Source organism: Cupressus sempervirens, chromosome 2, assembly GCF_028749045.1.
Source record: "Cupressus sempervirens isolate cs-2001-9-10 chromosome 2, ASM2874904v1, whole genome shotgun sequence".
Taxonomy (NCBI): Eukaryota; Viridiplantae; Streptophyta; class Pinopsida; order Cupressales; family Cupressaceae; genus Cupressus; species Cupressus sempervirens.
The window spans coordinates 422,295,179-422,312,728 of record NC_143119.1 but is presented as its reverse complement, the minus strand read 5'-3'; the positions used below and the strand labels follow the sequence as shown (position 1 = coordinate 422,312,728).

Sequence of the window (17,550 nt, the reverse complement as noted above, 5' to 3'; positions counted from 1 at the left end):
TCAATGTAATGGGGTGTGTGTCCACGTTATGGACTTAGAAAAGTAAGAAAAGGATGAAATTGGTCACGAGTCAACAAAGGAAAAGCAAACAATTTAAAGAATGAACGTGCATCACTAAATATTAGGTTTTAATTTGTGATAGAAAATAGAACACTTGACTTACCAATTCCTGATGGGACAAGCTAAGGCAAAATGCACCACAGACAAAACTAAGTCAATTTTTTTTATTTTTTTACAAATTTAGGAAAACGTAGTGATTTTTTCCTAAATTTTTTGTTGCTTCCGACTACAAACTATGCAGATCATGAAGATCAAATGCTGAAATTTTAAATCCATTATGTTTTCAATTTTTTGAAAATTGATCAACTGTGTAGTGTGTAAGGAGGATAGCCACGTTCATTTTTGATGGCCCTAATTCAATAAAGAATTGTAGATTCAAATCTAAACCCTACTTTCTTTTTTTCAATTATATCCAGTCTTGATTACTCTAACTCTATAAAGAATTGTAGATTCAAATCTAAACCCCTACTTTCTTTTTTTCAATTATATCCAGTCTTGATTACTCTAACTCTCTTTCTCAGTAGAGAGTCAGCTTTCTGCTAATGGCTTCCACTTCCACATCTGGTCGAGGAGAAGAGGAAAGGGATCCATTTCTGGCACTTGAATGTCTCAACAAAATGATCAAATCCTCGTTGACTATGAATGGGTTTGATGCATTCATCAACCATCGAGGCCCAGATACCAAAGAAAATCTAGCTAAGCCGATCTACCATTCTCTACACCAAGCTGGGATCCGAGGATATCTAGATGTTGAAGAGACTGAGTTGGGAGATTATTTCCCTTCTGCAATAAAGAATTCCATTTTCTCCGCCACCGTACACATTGCCATTTTATCCCCACGATATGCAGAGTCTGCTTGGTGCTTAGCTGAGCTTGCCTTGATGTTTCAAACAAAAGCCAGGATTATTCCCCTGTTTTACCATATTCATCCTTCAAACTTCCGCCATATCATAAATGAAGTTAAAGATGCATTTTCCAAACACGAAGAGAACGGCAGATACTCGAATCATGATATTCAACTGTGGAAAGAATGCCTGCAGAACGTCTCAGGAATCAAGGGCTTCGAATTCAATGGACAGAATGAGTAAGAAATCTTCTTTCGCTTATATTTTTTTCAGTATTTTGTCAAGACAAATTTCTAGAAACTATTTTAATTATTCTAAAGGCAGATCAGTTTCGAAATTACATTCATTCTGTTATATTTTTTTCAGTATTTTGTCAAGACAAATTTCTAGAAACTATTTTAATTATTCTAAAGGCAGATCAGTTTCTAAGTGTGCTTCTTGCCTCCATTGCTTTTCTTACGCTCTATTGTATTACTGAAAAGCTTTTAATTTTCTATATATAGTAATCTTTTGGGCATTTAATACTTTTAGAGATCTGAATAAGGTGTGCAATGAGATCGTGTCCGCTGTAGTTAAGGAGAAGCAAAAGAGGAAAATTCCTTTCCAAGTTGCAAAACATGGAGTGGGACTTGTTGAACTTGCTAGAGATTTCTACAGCCATTGCCGGAGAAACGGGGAGATGAGAGATAAAATAATTGGCATCTATGGAATGGGAGGGTCTGGCAAGACCACGCTTGCCAAATATTTGTTCAATGAAAAACATTCAGAATTTAGTGGATCAACTATTCTGTTTGATGTGCGGGAAAATAATGTCAAAGGTACACTCATTTCATTACAGAAAAAGCTTCTCAATGAACTGTTTCATGGAAATCAAGATTTATTTTCAAGTACAGAAGATGGAATGGCTGTTATCATTGATTACTTTCAAAAGAGGCGAGAATCAAGATTTCTTGTAGTAATAGATGATGTTGACCATGAGAAGCAGTTAGATGCCCTGTTACCCATACCCATAGATGTCCTCAATCCCAACAGTTTAGTGATTGTTACAACCCGCGACGAGAGGCTTCTTATAAATGCTGGAGTGAGAGTCCGATATAAGATGAAAAAACTGAATCCAGAGCATAGTCGACAACTCTTCTGCTATCATGCGTTTCATGGACAATCTTGCAAAAGGGGCTTTGAGAATTTGGTAGACGGCTTTGTCAAAGCATGTGGAGGTTTACCTCTCTCTCTTCGAGTGATGGGCGGCCATGTTTTTGGCAGTGACAAAGGTTATTGGGAGTTACAGTTGGATGCTGTGAAGGCAAGACTGGACAAAGACATCAAAGACACTCTCAAAATAAGCTATGATTCTCTGGAAGAAGATGAAAAGCAGATCTTCATGGACATAGCGTGCTTTTTCATAGGGGAGGATGTGAGCATGGCCATGAGTATATGGAAGGCTTCAGGGTGGAGAGCCGAACATGCACTTCAGATCCTCAGAGACAAGTGTCTTGTTCAAGTGGACACTTCTTTGGATCCGATGGAAAATTATGGTCTGATAAGCCATTATGGTCCAGAATATATCTTGAGAATGCATGACCACCTCCGCGACTTGGGGAGAGCAATGGCAGATGATGAAAAGAGCCATTCTCGTCGGTTGTGGCGTCCTGAGGATCATGTATGTTCTCTTTGCAGCCTTAAATTCATGCTCCTACTTGGAAATGGTTTATTTTTCATATTTTCTTCTTTTCTAACTATAAAAGAAATTGATTTCAGATTGAATTGAGCAACATCAGAAGATTCCAAGACAGCCTCACTGTGTCCGAAGGAAAAAGTTTCAGATATCACACTTCTAGGAAACGGATTCCGCTCGAACCTGGAACTAAATCTTATTCGGGACATTTTCTGGAGATTTCAAAGACATCAACTAATGCACAATGGCTTAGCCTATCTTTGCCTGAAAGGGACGCTCAATCGATTCCCGAATGGATTCCTCTACAAAATTTGCACTCTCTACATCTCTATGGGTTATCACCTGCGAGATTGTTGCATAGGGATCACCAGGTAAATTCTTTTACTTGATCAATTAAAGTTCTGTTTTTTAAGTATCGTTTGTTCTCATAAAAATGTTATCATTTGAAAAAGAAACAGCAGTTTGAAACAGAGTGATTGTAAATTCCAGGTTTCTCTAAAGTTGAAACAGCTGCATTGGAGCTCTGATAGATCTGCACATGTCAATAAAGATATGTTTATGACCGAACTGGTGAACTCATTTGGAATATTCAAACATCTGGAAAGTCTGCACGTAGAAGATTGTTGGTCAGAATTCAATATTGAATGGAATCGGTTGCTAAAATCTTTAACAGAACTCAACAATCTGAAAACATTAAAATTGATTGGGTTTATCGTAGAAGGGGAAATTGCTTTAAGGGACAGGGAGAAGACAAGTGATCATCGGTATTGTATGAGAAGCCTTGAAGCCATATCTCTGTTTTTGGCATTCCATACAAGGAAGGTCTCAATTCATGGACAATTTTGTCCTGCCCTTAAATCTCTTAAGCTTTGTTGGATGTTTGATCTAATTGAAGTGGATTTAACAGGGCTAACCACACTGGAATCTCTGGCGCTGATGTGGTGTGCTAAGTTGAGACAAGTGTTGGTCAATTACACGCCAAAACTTGAAGTGTTCCGCATGACAACCTGCCCGACTATGACAGAGCTTCCAAATTTTGGGCGGGCCAGTTGTCTGAAGAGGATCTACATTAGCTGCTGTACGAACCTGAAGAATATATCAGGCATTGAAAGATTGAACGGATTGAAGAGGATCTGGATTGCTGATTGTCCACAGTTGAAGAGTATAGAAGCTATTGAACAGTTGAAGGGATTGACGAGAATCTGGGTTGAAACATGTCCAGGGTTGGAGGGTGTGATTTGTTTTAAAGAATTAAAGCAGTTGAGGAGACTCTTCATTGGGAATTGTAAGAGGCTGCAGAATATACAAGGCGTGGAGTTTTTAATACGCCTGGAGAGAATTACCATTACCGGATGTCCGAAGTTGCAGAATATATCGGGCATTGAAGAATTGAAGGGACTGAAGGAGATGATCATTGCAGTCGGTCCTATGAGAACTTACGCTCAAAGGTTGCAGGTAAGTATTTCTAAATGCTTTGTTTTCGAGATTCCAATTTTCCATATAGAGTGTTGAAAATAATTTTGAGAGATTGTACTGATTTCAGAGATTACCGTCGGAGCTTACAATTCTTGTGGGGAGATCGGTTGTGGCAGATGGAGATAAATGGGCATCGCTCATGTCAGATTTATATAAAATTGGCGATACATTGCCTGTGGACAATGATAATCAGCTAAAGGGAAGAATAGAGGAGATGATGGATTCGTTTCATGAAACCAAACGTTCGCTCAGTACATTGATCTTTTGCGCTCTGCTTTCCTGTCTTGATGACCATGATGATGATGATGACTATGATTATGATAGGCATCCTCGCATATGGAAGAATATTTGTACTGGGACCAGATTTAAGTTTCGAGGTCGAGTCCGTTATGGTCTCAATATTCTGCGCAGGGCTTAATAACCAGCGCACTGGAAGCGCACACTACTCATTTAGCCAATGCTTCCAGCGTACCGGTTAAGGACGGCCTCTATATGTTGTACACGTGTGTAATCAACGAGGATTGGCTCTCCAAATATGAGTCGTGGCAACCATCAGGTAGCAATGTAAGGGAGGCGTTTATGATGGGAGTGGAGGCAGGCGAAGAAAGGAAAGCCCTCCAAACATTGCAGCGAGTATTTGCTCAGCATTGCGTTGACCATTATGATGAGAAGGCTGATGATCATGATGAGTTGGCTGAGTATGTTGATGACGATGAAAAATATGATGGTAGTGATGATGATGATTAGAATGTTTATGTAACTTCGTTCTATTTGAGATATTCTTTGTTGCAAATGAGATTATATACATTATTAAAAGAATTGTTTTATTTCAAAATTTAATTAGGTGTGTGTAAATTAAGTTCATGTGACTAATGCAAGGGTTTTTTGTTTATTGAAAAATATGAGATTCATTGATACTCTTATATATCTTTGTCACAAATGTGAACAAAGTTAACAACTTTTGTCTTGGTCGACTCGATGATGGCGAGTGATATATTCATTTTCTTGCAGGGCATAACGTGGAAGCAACTTGAACCAATTTTGTGCTACATAGACTCCACCTTTATGGTTTTCATGTTCTATCAAGGAAAGAATGTGAAAACAATATACCAATTTTTTCATTGGTTTATCAGTTGTGGAGTGTGTACTCACTCATATGCAACATCGTGTAAAACACAACCAAGCACTTTTCCCTTTATTGATCTAGTGATTGATTTCATCGTTTTCTAGGGTAACTTGGAAGCACAAACCACATTAATTTGATCAGTGACCTATTTCTTCTTCAGCAACTTGCTCGGTGATTTATCACCTATAATTTGTTACCTATTAAAGCACTCAGTTCCTTGTTTTCTAACTAAATCCACTCCATCTCCTTCTATGCTTGCTTTTAATTTCTATTCTTCATTGATTAACCTACTTTCTCAATAGATAATCTTTTTGTTAATGGCTTCCACTTTGACATCCACTTGAGGAGAACACAAACATGATCCACTTTTTATCTGTCTTGACTGTAGAATACATTAATGTGTTCATCGACCATTGATGCCCTTGCACCAAAACAACTCTTGTTAAGGGTTGATCTTAAACAGGTTATGCATTAAGGAAAAAATTAAGTTTGGGAAAAGTAAGTTAATTTTGACTATTTAACACTTTGAGTGTAGGAATCAAGTCTTAGTGTATGAAATTTAAGCCACTCTACTTGTTAAGCACCTCTATGATCCCCTATACTGTCTTCAAACTTCCACCACATCAAAAGAGTAACATATGCATTTTCCAAACATGAAGCTAGGAGGAAAGATATCCTCATTATGGCATTCAACACTGGAAACATTGTCTCCATAATGTTTCAAGGGTCATGGGCTACCAACTCAATGGTTAAAGAATAAGATGCCATCAAATTTTATTTTATTTTCTTTGTATTAAGTGTCTTTCCTATCAACTTAACTAAATAAGTTTATTCAGCCATAGCAATATTAAATAATTTTACAAACAAACAAAATTTGATTGGTTGACTAAATTTTAAAAATATAGAACAAATCAATAATTACTATCCAAACTATCTTCTAAAAATTTAAAGCTTATTTTATGTATGAACACAAATCATGCAAGAGTCTAATTGAACCAATTTTTTTCATGTTTTTGAATGACTAAATATTATTACATGTTTCTAGTTAATTATCCACAAGAAATACCTTATCTATATATAAGAGCAAATTATGTACTTATTAGTTCATAAAAAATTATTTTAATTTTTTTTCCCCCTTATTTCTTTATGTTTCTATGTAGGTAGTCATTGAGGTTAAAAGTGCTAAAATTTAATAATTTTTATTGTCAATATGGTCAATATCATCAAATATGTGATGTGTTTGAAAGGTTTTTGTCATACATGTGATGGTTTGCAATAGTTGCATAAATTCTTACCTGTAGATAGCATGCATGAAATTGATAAGAAACTAGTTTCTTTTGAAAAATAGAAGTCAATCACATATGGTGTCAAAAACAAAAATCAATTAAAGAGGTGTGAGTTAGTGAAAAAGGATATACCTATAGTTGATTTTATGAAGATTTTCAAGAGAAACTAGTTTATGAGTACATATGCTATAAAGATAGAGCTACATGGTTAGATGACCAATTCAAGTTATGTATAGACAATTTTCCCCTTGGTACTATTGTTGCTCTCATTAATTTTGTTGAGAATTATATATCTAAACCTCAAAATAAAGTTCAACCTATTTATTATTGTTCTACACATTACTTCAAAGAGAGCTATTTGTCTAAGAACACCTATACATGAGAAAAAAACTCCCAAATAAGAAAAAAAGAAAATAATTATAATGTACATAGTGCTTAAAATGGTGGAGAAGCTTGATTTATCAAAGTTTATGGTGATACTTGAGCAAGAGGGAGACATGAAAACATATTAGGTATTAATAAATTAATATTATATTTAATTTTGTTGGTAAAGGGAGAAAAGGTCATTGGTGGAGTGGCATTAACACTACAATTCATGATGCTCAATTTTCTAAAAGGCTAAAGGAAGGGAGGGTAGTGATATATTATTTCAAGGTAATCCATAAAAGGCATTTTTTTAGGATAGAGAAGGAAGGGTAGTGATATTATTTCAATGTATTCTATAAAAGGAAGAAAAATAGGAAAGGGGAGGAAAGGATTTGTTAAGTTACACACGAGAATCGCCACAAGCATTATATATCAAATTTTGGAAAGGACAATCGCTAAATGGAAAGAATAAGAGAGGGAACTTAAGAGCTAAGTGACACATAAAAAGAAGGAAAACACATAGAAGGAGAAAGAGAAATGATAATTATGAAGTGTGTAACACCTCACTCGAGAACCCTAGAGAAACCTAACATGTTACAATGTTTATTGAACTATTTTGTTCTAAAGGTTTAAACAACACAAGATAACAATGTGGAAGCAATATACACAAACACAACATTTACAAAAAAATGCAAATAATATTCATGTCATTCCTAAAGGGTTCCTTCGTGTTGAATCATGTTTAAGATGTTATAATAATTAGTTTAAGTCTTTAGTACATGTTCAAGAATCATAGGGAAATAACATGTACATTATCTCATAAGAAAATTTCTTAAGTACAACTAATACAATGAAAACACATCCAATAAATAACATCCACTACACATGTTATAGGGTATGTGAGAATATATACAAGTACATCCAAATACAAGATACATGTTAACATATATGTAGTAAGGACAAGTCTTGCTCCAAGCCCTAATCTTCCATAGGACTTCCCATAGGCCACTTCTCTAGCCTATTAGGGTTACTCTTCTGACGCTAATCCCAAAAGGATTCCATTCCTAATCCTTTCCTCTTCAACTTATTCATACCAACAAAGAAGTCAAATTAAACTTTGCAATGCTTCATGAATGTCCTTTAAAACATACTCGCCAAATAATAAAAAATGATCAAGTTTGTCTTTAGATGGAGAGGGAGGTTTAGTTATAAGGCATTGCATCAATTTCAATGTTCTTCAACTCAAAATGCAATGAAATCCTTAACGATTTCAAGAAATTTCTTCAAACTAGGCAATTCGGGGCTACAAGGAATTAGGCCTTAAAACTCACCTTTTGGCTTTTGGAAAACCTTTTAGATTTTGTGGGTCTTAATTCTCCATAATGTCCGTACAGTCAGATGTTATATTTAAGCCTAAGAATAAGGGTTTCACAAAGTGCTGACAACATCAACAAGAGTTTGTTAAAACACCTAACAAAACTCATCACTAAGAATTCTTCTTGGGTATGTGGCTTCTTCACACACCTAAATTTCTCTCCACATGCTCAGATTTAAGCCATTAATGCATTTGATCCACCAATCTACTCGTGCTAGCTCTGTGATCCCTAACCATACTGCTCTAGCTTGCTTAGGCCATGACTGCAAAAATGGAAAGCTTGCTTTCCATGGCCCAAGATCTTGCACACATAATTTAAAAGGAGTCACCTCACAAATCCTAAGAAACTATACAGATGCCACAATGGAAAAGTGAGCTATGACCCCATAAGTAAAAACTATCTACATCAAACCAATGATAGTACTAAAACCAAAGTATTTACAAAAGAAACAAAGAAACTAAACTAAATTTCTATCTAACCACACACAAAGTAATATGTTTACATATACCAACTAATGCACAAGTTGCAACATAGAGGTCAATCCATAAATTAACAAATGGAAAGAAAAATGCATTAACTGTCATAAATTTGCTCAGGAATTATGTTTGCTCATTAACAAAACTTTCTCTAAAGTCCAACCAACCCTTCACAATGGTCTATTAAGGCCTTATATAGTTTCCCCTCATAGTCTATAACTGTTTCAAATAGTTTCATAACTATATGCTTTGAAAATTGCACTAAAGAAAGAAAATGTTGTCTTGACAACATTTGCAATTTTGCAAAGTTGTCATGAAATTTTGACAACTATTGCATTCTTACACTCAAAATTGCTTAACTCTTCATGAAACTTAACCAAATGTATATTTATGCTCACTAGGTCACAAAACAACTAAATTTGTCATGCAATTTTGACAAATATTGCACTCTTGCACTCAAAATTGCTTAACTCTTCATGAAACTTAAACCAAATGTATATTTATGCTCACTAGGTCATGAAACAACTAAAGTTGTCATGCAATTTTGACAACTATTACATTCTTGCACTCAAAATTGCTTAAATTTTCATGAAGCTTAACCAAATGTATATTTATGCTCACTAAGTCATGAAACAACTATTCTACCCTTTATTTTCCCAATTTGGCCTTCTAAATGCACAAATGCAACATTTGCAACATTTGCAACATTAAGGCATCTCTTAGCAACTTTGAGAAAACCCATAAAAACCCATGACTTAGAGACTCCAAACAGTCTAGTTAGGCCCTCCAACCACCTAAACACAACCCTAGGACTAACTAGTCCTATTATTTAACTAGTGCCATGGCTAAAGCCACTACAAGCCAAAATGACTAGGAACTCTAGGTTAACAAGTAGCCTCAAGATCATGTCACTCCTATGGACAATATGTCATCATAAATTCCCAATTTCTTGAATTATGTAGCTACAACCCATGTTGCCTCAGATTTTGGTCTATGCTTCCATTGTATGAGGTGTTCCTGCATGTACACCTTGTGTCTAGTTTCTTTCTTAACCCTTGAATCTAATACATTCTCTACTTCTAGCTGTATCTCGGCAGGTAAGACATCAGGTTCTACATTGTTGCCAACCTCCTTTCTAGTTATATCCATCTTAGTTAATGGTCCTCTAAAATTGACTAAATCTATCACATTGAAGACAAGTGAAATGCTCAAATCACTAGGCAGATCCACTTTGTATGCATTAGCCCCACACTTGGATAAGACTTTGCAGGGTCCCACTCTTTTCATCTATAGCTTAGTAGGCACTCCCTTCTATAACCTATATTTATTCAAGTGTAGCATGACATAGTCACCTCCCTCAAATTGAACATCCTTTCTCCTCTCATCCACTTTAGCCTTTAATTTTTGTGTAGTCTCTTGTATAGTTCTCTTCACCTGCTCTTGGATTTCCTTCATGGTTTGAGTGAATTCTTCAGCATGACCACTCCTACATTCCATAGATCCAAGATCCTTGAGCTCATATGCACCCCTTAGGTGCATCCCATAAACAACCTCAAATGGGCTTCTACCTATTGTTATGTTCACACTATCATTATATACATATTCTGCTTGGGAAATGACCACATCCCATGTCTGTACATATTCTTTGGTTAGGCATCTTAGAAGGTTACCTAACACCCTATTAACCACCTTAGTTTGGCCATCTATCTGAGGGTGGTAAGCTAAACCAAATGATATGTTAGTTCCCAACCTACTCCACAAAGTTTTCTAGAAATGGCTCATAAATTTGGCATCCCTATCTGACACAATGCTTAGGGGTAGTCCATGGATCCTCACAATCTCCTTGAAGAAAAAATGTGCAATATAACTAGCATCATAGGTAGTCTTACAAGGGATAAATGACCCATTTTACTAAATCTATCTACCACAACATAGATGTTATCCAAACCATGTTTTGTTTTAGAAAGCCTTACAATAAAATCCATGCTAACACACTCCCATGGTCTATTTGGAATAGGAAAGGGTTGATACAAACCTGCATTGCTAGCTCCCCCTTTTGTTTTCATGCACACTACACACTTCTCAACATACCTTGTAACTATTGATTACATGACAAGATATATTGTCAGTTAATGTCAAAGCACTTAGTCATAATGAAAAAATAGTTGCAACCGAGCTACTAGTACGTAGTGTTAACCAAGCTCACAAAGGATCCAAGCAAACAAGTTAACCTTGCAGTGTCAACCGAGTTGTAGTGGCAACCAAGTTGACAACTCACACTGAGCTATAGTGTCAACTGAGTTGACTATGTCTATTGAGCTCCAATGTGAACCGAGTCAACATAGCAATCTTGTTCCAAGGTAATAATCATGATAGAAGTACAGTGCAAGCCGAGTCAAAAGCATCTACCGAGTGATCAATGTGAACTGAGAACCCAATAACTGTCGAGTGCCAGAGCTAGCCGAGGAGATAGTGGATACTGAGTGTTTCCAGTATCGCTCAAGTAAGGCATTGACCTAAGTTACAACACTGAGCCAACTTGGTGATTAGTTTTGGAACTATTCATGTTGTAACCAACCTATAAAGAAATTATTTGGATGGATATAAGTATAAGGTATTTTCTTTATCCAAAAAGGTATGCATGTGTATTCATTGTATCATCATTCAAGCATTAAAATATATGAAATGGTAGATTATCTAGAAGGCTCCAAGCATCACAAGGAAAGAAGAGACTCATTTGTCACAGTTAGGTGATCAGTTTACTTCAAAGGATCTTCATTAGCAATCATAGTTGCATTTTAGAGATCAATCCACTGATTTATCCTAAGAGGTGCATTAGTCCCAAATCCTTTGTGGACATAATAGCCCTTTGTAGAAACTCCTAACAGAGTGCATACTTAATTGTATTGTATAAATCCTTTCACAAGGTGGACCTAACAGTCCTTATTGCTCGTAACTGAGTAAGATAATCAAAAGTGATTATTTGTAAGCCTTAACATGCCAACTTTATTACTACAATAGTGAAGCATTGTAGGTGCCATCCCCACCCTAGCTTTACCTTCTACCTGGAGGGTTTCTAGGTTACCAAATATTGTGTTATGGAATTGTTACTTTTTATGCATGCGAGTAGATTAGACAACTTAACAAAGTGGTTTAAGTGATTGAAGTATAAGTGTTTAATGATTTACCCCTCCCCCCTCCCCAGCTCTTAGTCACCCAGCTTGCATTACATTTCCAACAATTGGTATCAGAGCTGAGCTCTCTTATCAAAAATTTTAGCAACTTGAGAGCAAACAACAGAGACAATGGAAGTATGTGTTAGGAAAGTAATGGTACAGAAATGCTTTTTGAATGCCAAATGATAGGGAAATAAGCATAAACAAAATTATAGAGATGTGCAAGTTAATAAATTATCAAAACATTTATTAGACACAAGACACAGAGAAAACACAAATTTAACATGGGAAACCCTTCCGAGAAAAATCCCACCACACAAAACCTTGAGCAAACTTTTGTATTACAGTAAATGAAATTTACATACAACACTTTGGATTTTCACTAGCTTAGACTACCTTTACAATCAACCTGATTTCATCAACACACATTCAAATGAATTCTTGTAGCCATTAAAACACCCTACAAATTCATTATAGAATACCACAAACAATTATAGGCAAAATGATTTGTCAACCGTCTATCACACACAGATGCCTTTGTTGAACAAGGATGCTTCAGTCACTCCTTTAATGACACAAATGCTCTACATGGACTCTAGTTACCATACTCATCTCACACACTGTACTACCCATCACACAACATCATTTGCCATGTTTGGAACCACCATACTGTACAATGTTCACATTCATCGTACACCACCTTACAACTCTATATATTAAAAATAAATATTATCATCGTACAGTGACTTACCTCCACCATATGGTATGGTGAATTCACCATATAGTGGTTGCACCATACAGGCACTTTGTTATTCCAACAATCTCCCACTTGACAAAGTGCAAAAATACTCAATATGACTAACAAGAGTCAGAGGTATTAAGCCCCATAGAACTTGTGCACCATTTGGACTTAGTTGTGTTCACTAGCTTTGTCAATGCATATACAAACATTCTCCTAAGTATCAACCTTTTCAAGATTAACCTTTCCATCTTTGATCATGTTACATATAAAATGGTATTGTACATCAATTTGATTCCTTCTGGCATGGAAAGTGGGATTCTTCACCAAACATATTGCACTTTGAATATCACAGAGAATTATAATTCTTCCTACATCATAGCCAACATCTGAACATAAATCCTTAAGCCAAACTGCTTCTTGACTCGCATGAGTAGCTACCATGTACTCTGCCTCAGTTGTCAATAGTGCAACTACACTCTGTCATTTTCTCATCCAACTAATAGCACCACCATTAATCATGAATAAATATCCACCGATGGATCTTCTTGTATCAATGTCTCCAGCCCAATCAACATCTACATAACCTTAAATGTTAACTAATCTATCAGACCAAACTGAGTTACCTTGATAACATAATGTGTACCATGATGTACCCTTCAAATATCTCAAAACTCTTTTTAGAGCATCCCAATGTGACTTGCCCAAATTTTCCATAAACCAACTCAATACTCCCACTGCTTGCGCAATGTCTGGTCTTGTACTAACCATTGCATACATATGGCTTCCAACAGCACTGGCATAAGGTACCCACTTCATCTCTTCAATCTCATCAAGAGTTTTTGGACTGTCATTAACTGTCAGCTTTGTTCCATGTAACACTAGAACTACCTGTTGCTTGCAATCAATCATATTAAATTGCTCTAAAACATTGGTAATGTATTTTCTCTAGTTGAGCCAAATTTTTTTGCCAACCCTGTCCCTTATGATTTCCATCCCCAAAATAAACTTTACCAACCCTAAATATTTCATTTCAAACTTTAGGGACGATTGGGATTTTAATTCTGAAATCATTTCCTTACTATTGCCTATAAACAACATATCATCTACATATAGTGCAATAATAAGTCTTCAATCACCTTCAGCTTCATAGTACACACAATGATCAGATTTAGCTCTTGTAAAACCCAAAGAAAAAAACATATGTATCATATTTTTGATACTAGATTCTAGGTGACTATTTCAAACCATAAAGAGACTTCTTTAGCTTACATACCAGGTGCTCTTTACCTTTCTCTACAAAATAATCTGGTTGGGACATATAGATCTCTTCTTTAAGATCACCATGCAAAAATGTTATTGTCACATCCATCTACTCAATTTCAAAGTCATGTGCCACTACAAGTGACAACAAAAATTTGATGGATGTTAGCTTAGCTATAGGAGAAAATATTTCTCCATAATCAATACCTTCTTTTTGGTAATATCCCTTCACAACCAATCTCTCCTTGTACTTATCAATGCTATCATCTAGATGGTACTTTTTCTTGAATACCCACTTGCATTCCATGAGCTTCCTATCTTGAGGCAAGGGTACAAGATCCTAGGTTTCATTCTTCTCCAAGGACTTCATTTAATCTTTTATGGCTAACAACCAAGAATCTAAATCTAGCATATTAGTTGCTTCTTTGATAGTCCTAGGCTCATCAACATTAGTAAGTAAAGCATAGGCACAATTAACATTTAGCATGGAATAATTAAACCTCTCTAGTGTGGAACCGTACATATCATGTTGTTGTCTCTCCCAAGTATATATCCTCACTTCCTGTGGAGAAGCTTCTCGAGGTTCAACATGAGGTTTGAGATCATGTTCTTCTTCATTCATATGACTGCTTGAGCTTTCTTCATCCTCATTCTCAAGTAATTCTAAATTCTCATTCTTGGCTTCATTTTGGAGTCTGACATACCTCTTGTCTGGAAGCTAAAGGGATTTAAACTACTTCCTTTCTCTTTTTGGTCTTCTTTGACTACTCTAGTGAGATAGGTTTCATCTCATGAAAGATAACATTCCTACTATACAACACCTTTTTAGTTAGAGGGTTCCATAATTTGTATCCCTTCACACCAATTCTTTACCCAATGAAGATACACTTCACTGCTTTGTTATTCAACTTGGACCTGCTCACTTTAGGTATATGAGTGTATGCCTCACAGCCAAAGATATGCAAATGTCTTAATGAGGGATTCTTACCAAACCATGCTTCCATAGGTGTCTTGTCAACTAGTGCTTCCATAGGAGAATGGTTCAACAAGTAACACATTGTTGCCACTACTTTGGCCCAAAACTTCTGCTCTAGACCATCACCTCCCAACATGCTCCTTGCTCTCTCCATCAACAACTGATTCATCCTTCCCACTACTCTATTTTTTTGCAGACTATAAGGTTTCATCTTATGCCTCTTGATGCCATGATCTACACAAAATTGATCAAAATCTACATTGCAAAATTCTCCACTGCTATTTGTCCTTATGTATTTAATCTTTCTTCTAATCTAATTTTCAACAAGGCTTTTAAATTCCTTAAACTAACTAAACACTTCTGATTTGTTCTTCAAAAAATAAAAAAATGTTCTTCTTGAATAATCATCAATAAATGATACATAATATCTTGAATTAGACAGAGAAGGAACATCTACAAGACTAAACACATCAAAATGAATATAGTCCAGCAAACTAGAAGTTTTTTGAGAACTGGAATACACTAAACACTGTTTTGTTTTCCATGGATGCAATGTTCATAGAAATCAAATTCAAGGTTACAATCAACCAACCCCTCAACCAAGTTTTTATTCCTCAAGGTTTTTAAACCTTTCTCGCCAATATGGCCAAGTGTATAATGCCAAAGTATTGTTTTCTCTATAGGAAGTTTAACTTCCATTGCATGTACACCATGTGTTGCTACATTGATTTTATTAGACTTGACAAAGACACTATTACAACATATAGGTTTCTCATCTAACTTATACAGTGTTCCAATGCATTCACCCTTAGCTAAAGCAATAGAACCCCTAGTCATCTTACAACCACCATAGACAGATGTTACCTGAACTCTGACATCATTTAAGTTATTAATAGAAAGTAAGTTTCAAGCCAAACTAAGTATGTGAAGTACTCCATCAATTTCCTTTATGCTGCCATTAGGAAATTAAATTCTGACTCTGTCATTGCCTAACTATGCATATCTTCATTACATCTCAAATGTAAGATGGCCAACAACCATTAGGAACTACTTTCCCAATATTTTGTCTTTGAACTACTCTCTATAAATTAGGTAAAACTTCTATATGTCTTTGACTCAGATTCTGTGCACTTAACCATGTCATCAAGACATTGTGCCAAATATCTCCATAACTGTACATTACCAAACAATCAAACCATTGTATGTACCATCAAGATCTATTTCTACTACTCAGGCAATCTTTATAGAAATAATGCGATGTTGATATCAATGACAAACATAGTCATGAATGCAACATGTCAATACTCTCCAATGGTCAGGATACTCCCCCAGTGTAGTATCATTAGAATTCGTGCTAACATGTCATACAATTACTTGTTAGATTTTGACAATCAGATCAAAGGCTAAATGAGTGAGCTTCAAATACTCACTATCAGATTGTAGAAACTAGAGGCAAGCATTGAAGATTTTAGAATGGAAATAGAGAAGATTCACAATGTTATCAGAGGCATTGAAATTGACAAGGAGAAGGTAATAAAGAGATTCTATGTGCTCAAAGAATATTTATCTCCTAAAATTTATCATTTTGTAGAGCCAATTAGAGGAGTGTCTTGTAGCCAAGGCATCCTATGATAAATTTGCCTATACTGACTTGAGTGTGGTTGAAGTTGCATCATATGCACTTTTCCCACTCGCCATTACATCTGATATAGTCAAGGAGAACTGGAATAAGGACCTTGAGAGATTGAAACTTAGTTTTTCAAATTGTATAGCTAGAATATCAAGTTGTTAAGCAAAAGGAAACATAGTTTTGTATACAATTTTGTTGACACCTTTTCCATTGATGTCAAAGGGGGAGATCTATATGTAAGGAAAATTATATGTGTATATGTTTCTAAAGGAAAAGTATGTGTATATGTAAGGGGGAGCTTACCTATATAAAGGAGTGATAAGGAATGTAATGATGAATGTGATGATCCATCAAAACATGAATAATTTTTTTAACTTTTGAAGGAAATTTTGTGTAGTTACTTTTTGTATTTATTTTGTTTTGAATGACATCATTTTAGGAGTTAGCCAATTTTCCCAAATGTTGCCATCAATGCCAAAGGGGGAGATTGTTGGAAATATGCCTAAATAGATGTCTGAAGTATTTTCATTTATGGCAACATGTATTTGGTATTTTATTTATGCAATTAGAGTTAGAAAATTGTCTAAGTGTTAGTTAGTTTACAGTAGTACAAAGATAGATATGACATGTATGAACAATAGAGTTTGAGTTAGGACATTGTTGGTAAACAAATTGGTTCTTTTTAATTTAACTAGATCAAATGCTCAAATTTGAAAGAACGACCTGATACCAACAGTTGGATAATCTATCATTAGGTCAATAGATTTCCTCTAAGTTGAAAGGTATAGCTCCCTTATTGAATGATATTCAATGAATCTTGTTTGTTCCTAAACTAATTTTGGTATGTTCTTAACTCGAGAATGGAAGAGGAAAACCAAGCCATCCCTAGATAGAACTAACTCATGCAGATTTTAACTCCTAAATCTAGCCAATGCCAAGAACCCACAATTCCTATGACTTCTTGATATCAGTAATGTAATATGAATATAAATTATGTAAGTACAATGAAATTGAAATAAAAGAAGATTAAACATTCTAATCTTTGCGATAGAAATAGTTAAAAATACTCCGATCTACAAC

At 35.5% G+C, this 17,550-nt stretch overlaps 1 protein-coding gene across 1 annotated transcript; it reads left to right on the top strand.

Moving 5' to 3' along the window:
* Window positions 1-296: 296 nt before the first annotated feature.
* On the top strand, window positions 297-4,849 carry LOC149572895 (disease resistance protein RPP2B-like). Its single transcript, XM_089812011.1, has 5 exons — window positions 297-1,144; window positions 1,437-2,565; window positions 2,664-2,951; window positions 3,070-4,035; window positions 4,124-4,849. Exons 1-5 carry the CDS (start codon window positions 603-605, stop codon window positions 4,472-4,474), a joined length of 3,276 nt encoding a protein of 1,091 aa, XP_089668137.1. The 5' UTR covers window positions 297-602; the 3' UTR covers window positions 4,475-4,849.
* Window positions 4,850-17,550: the final 12,701 nt, after the last annotated feature.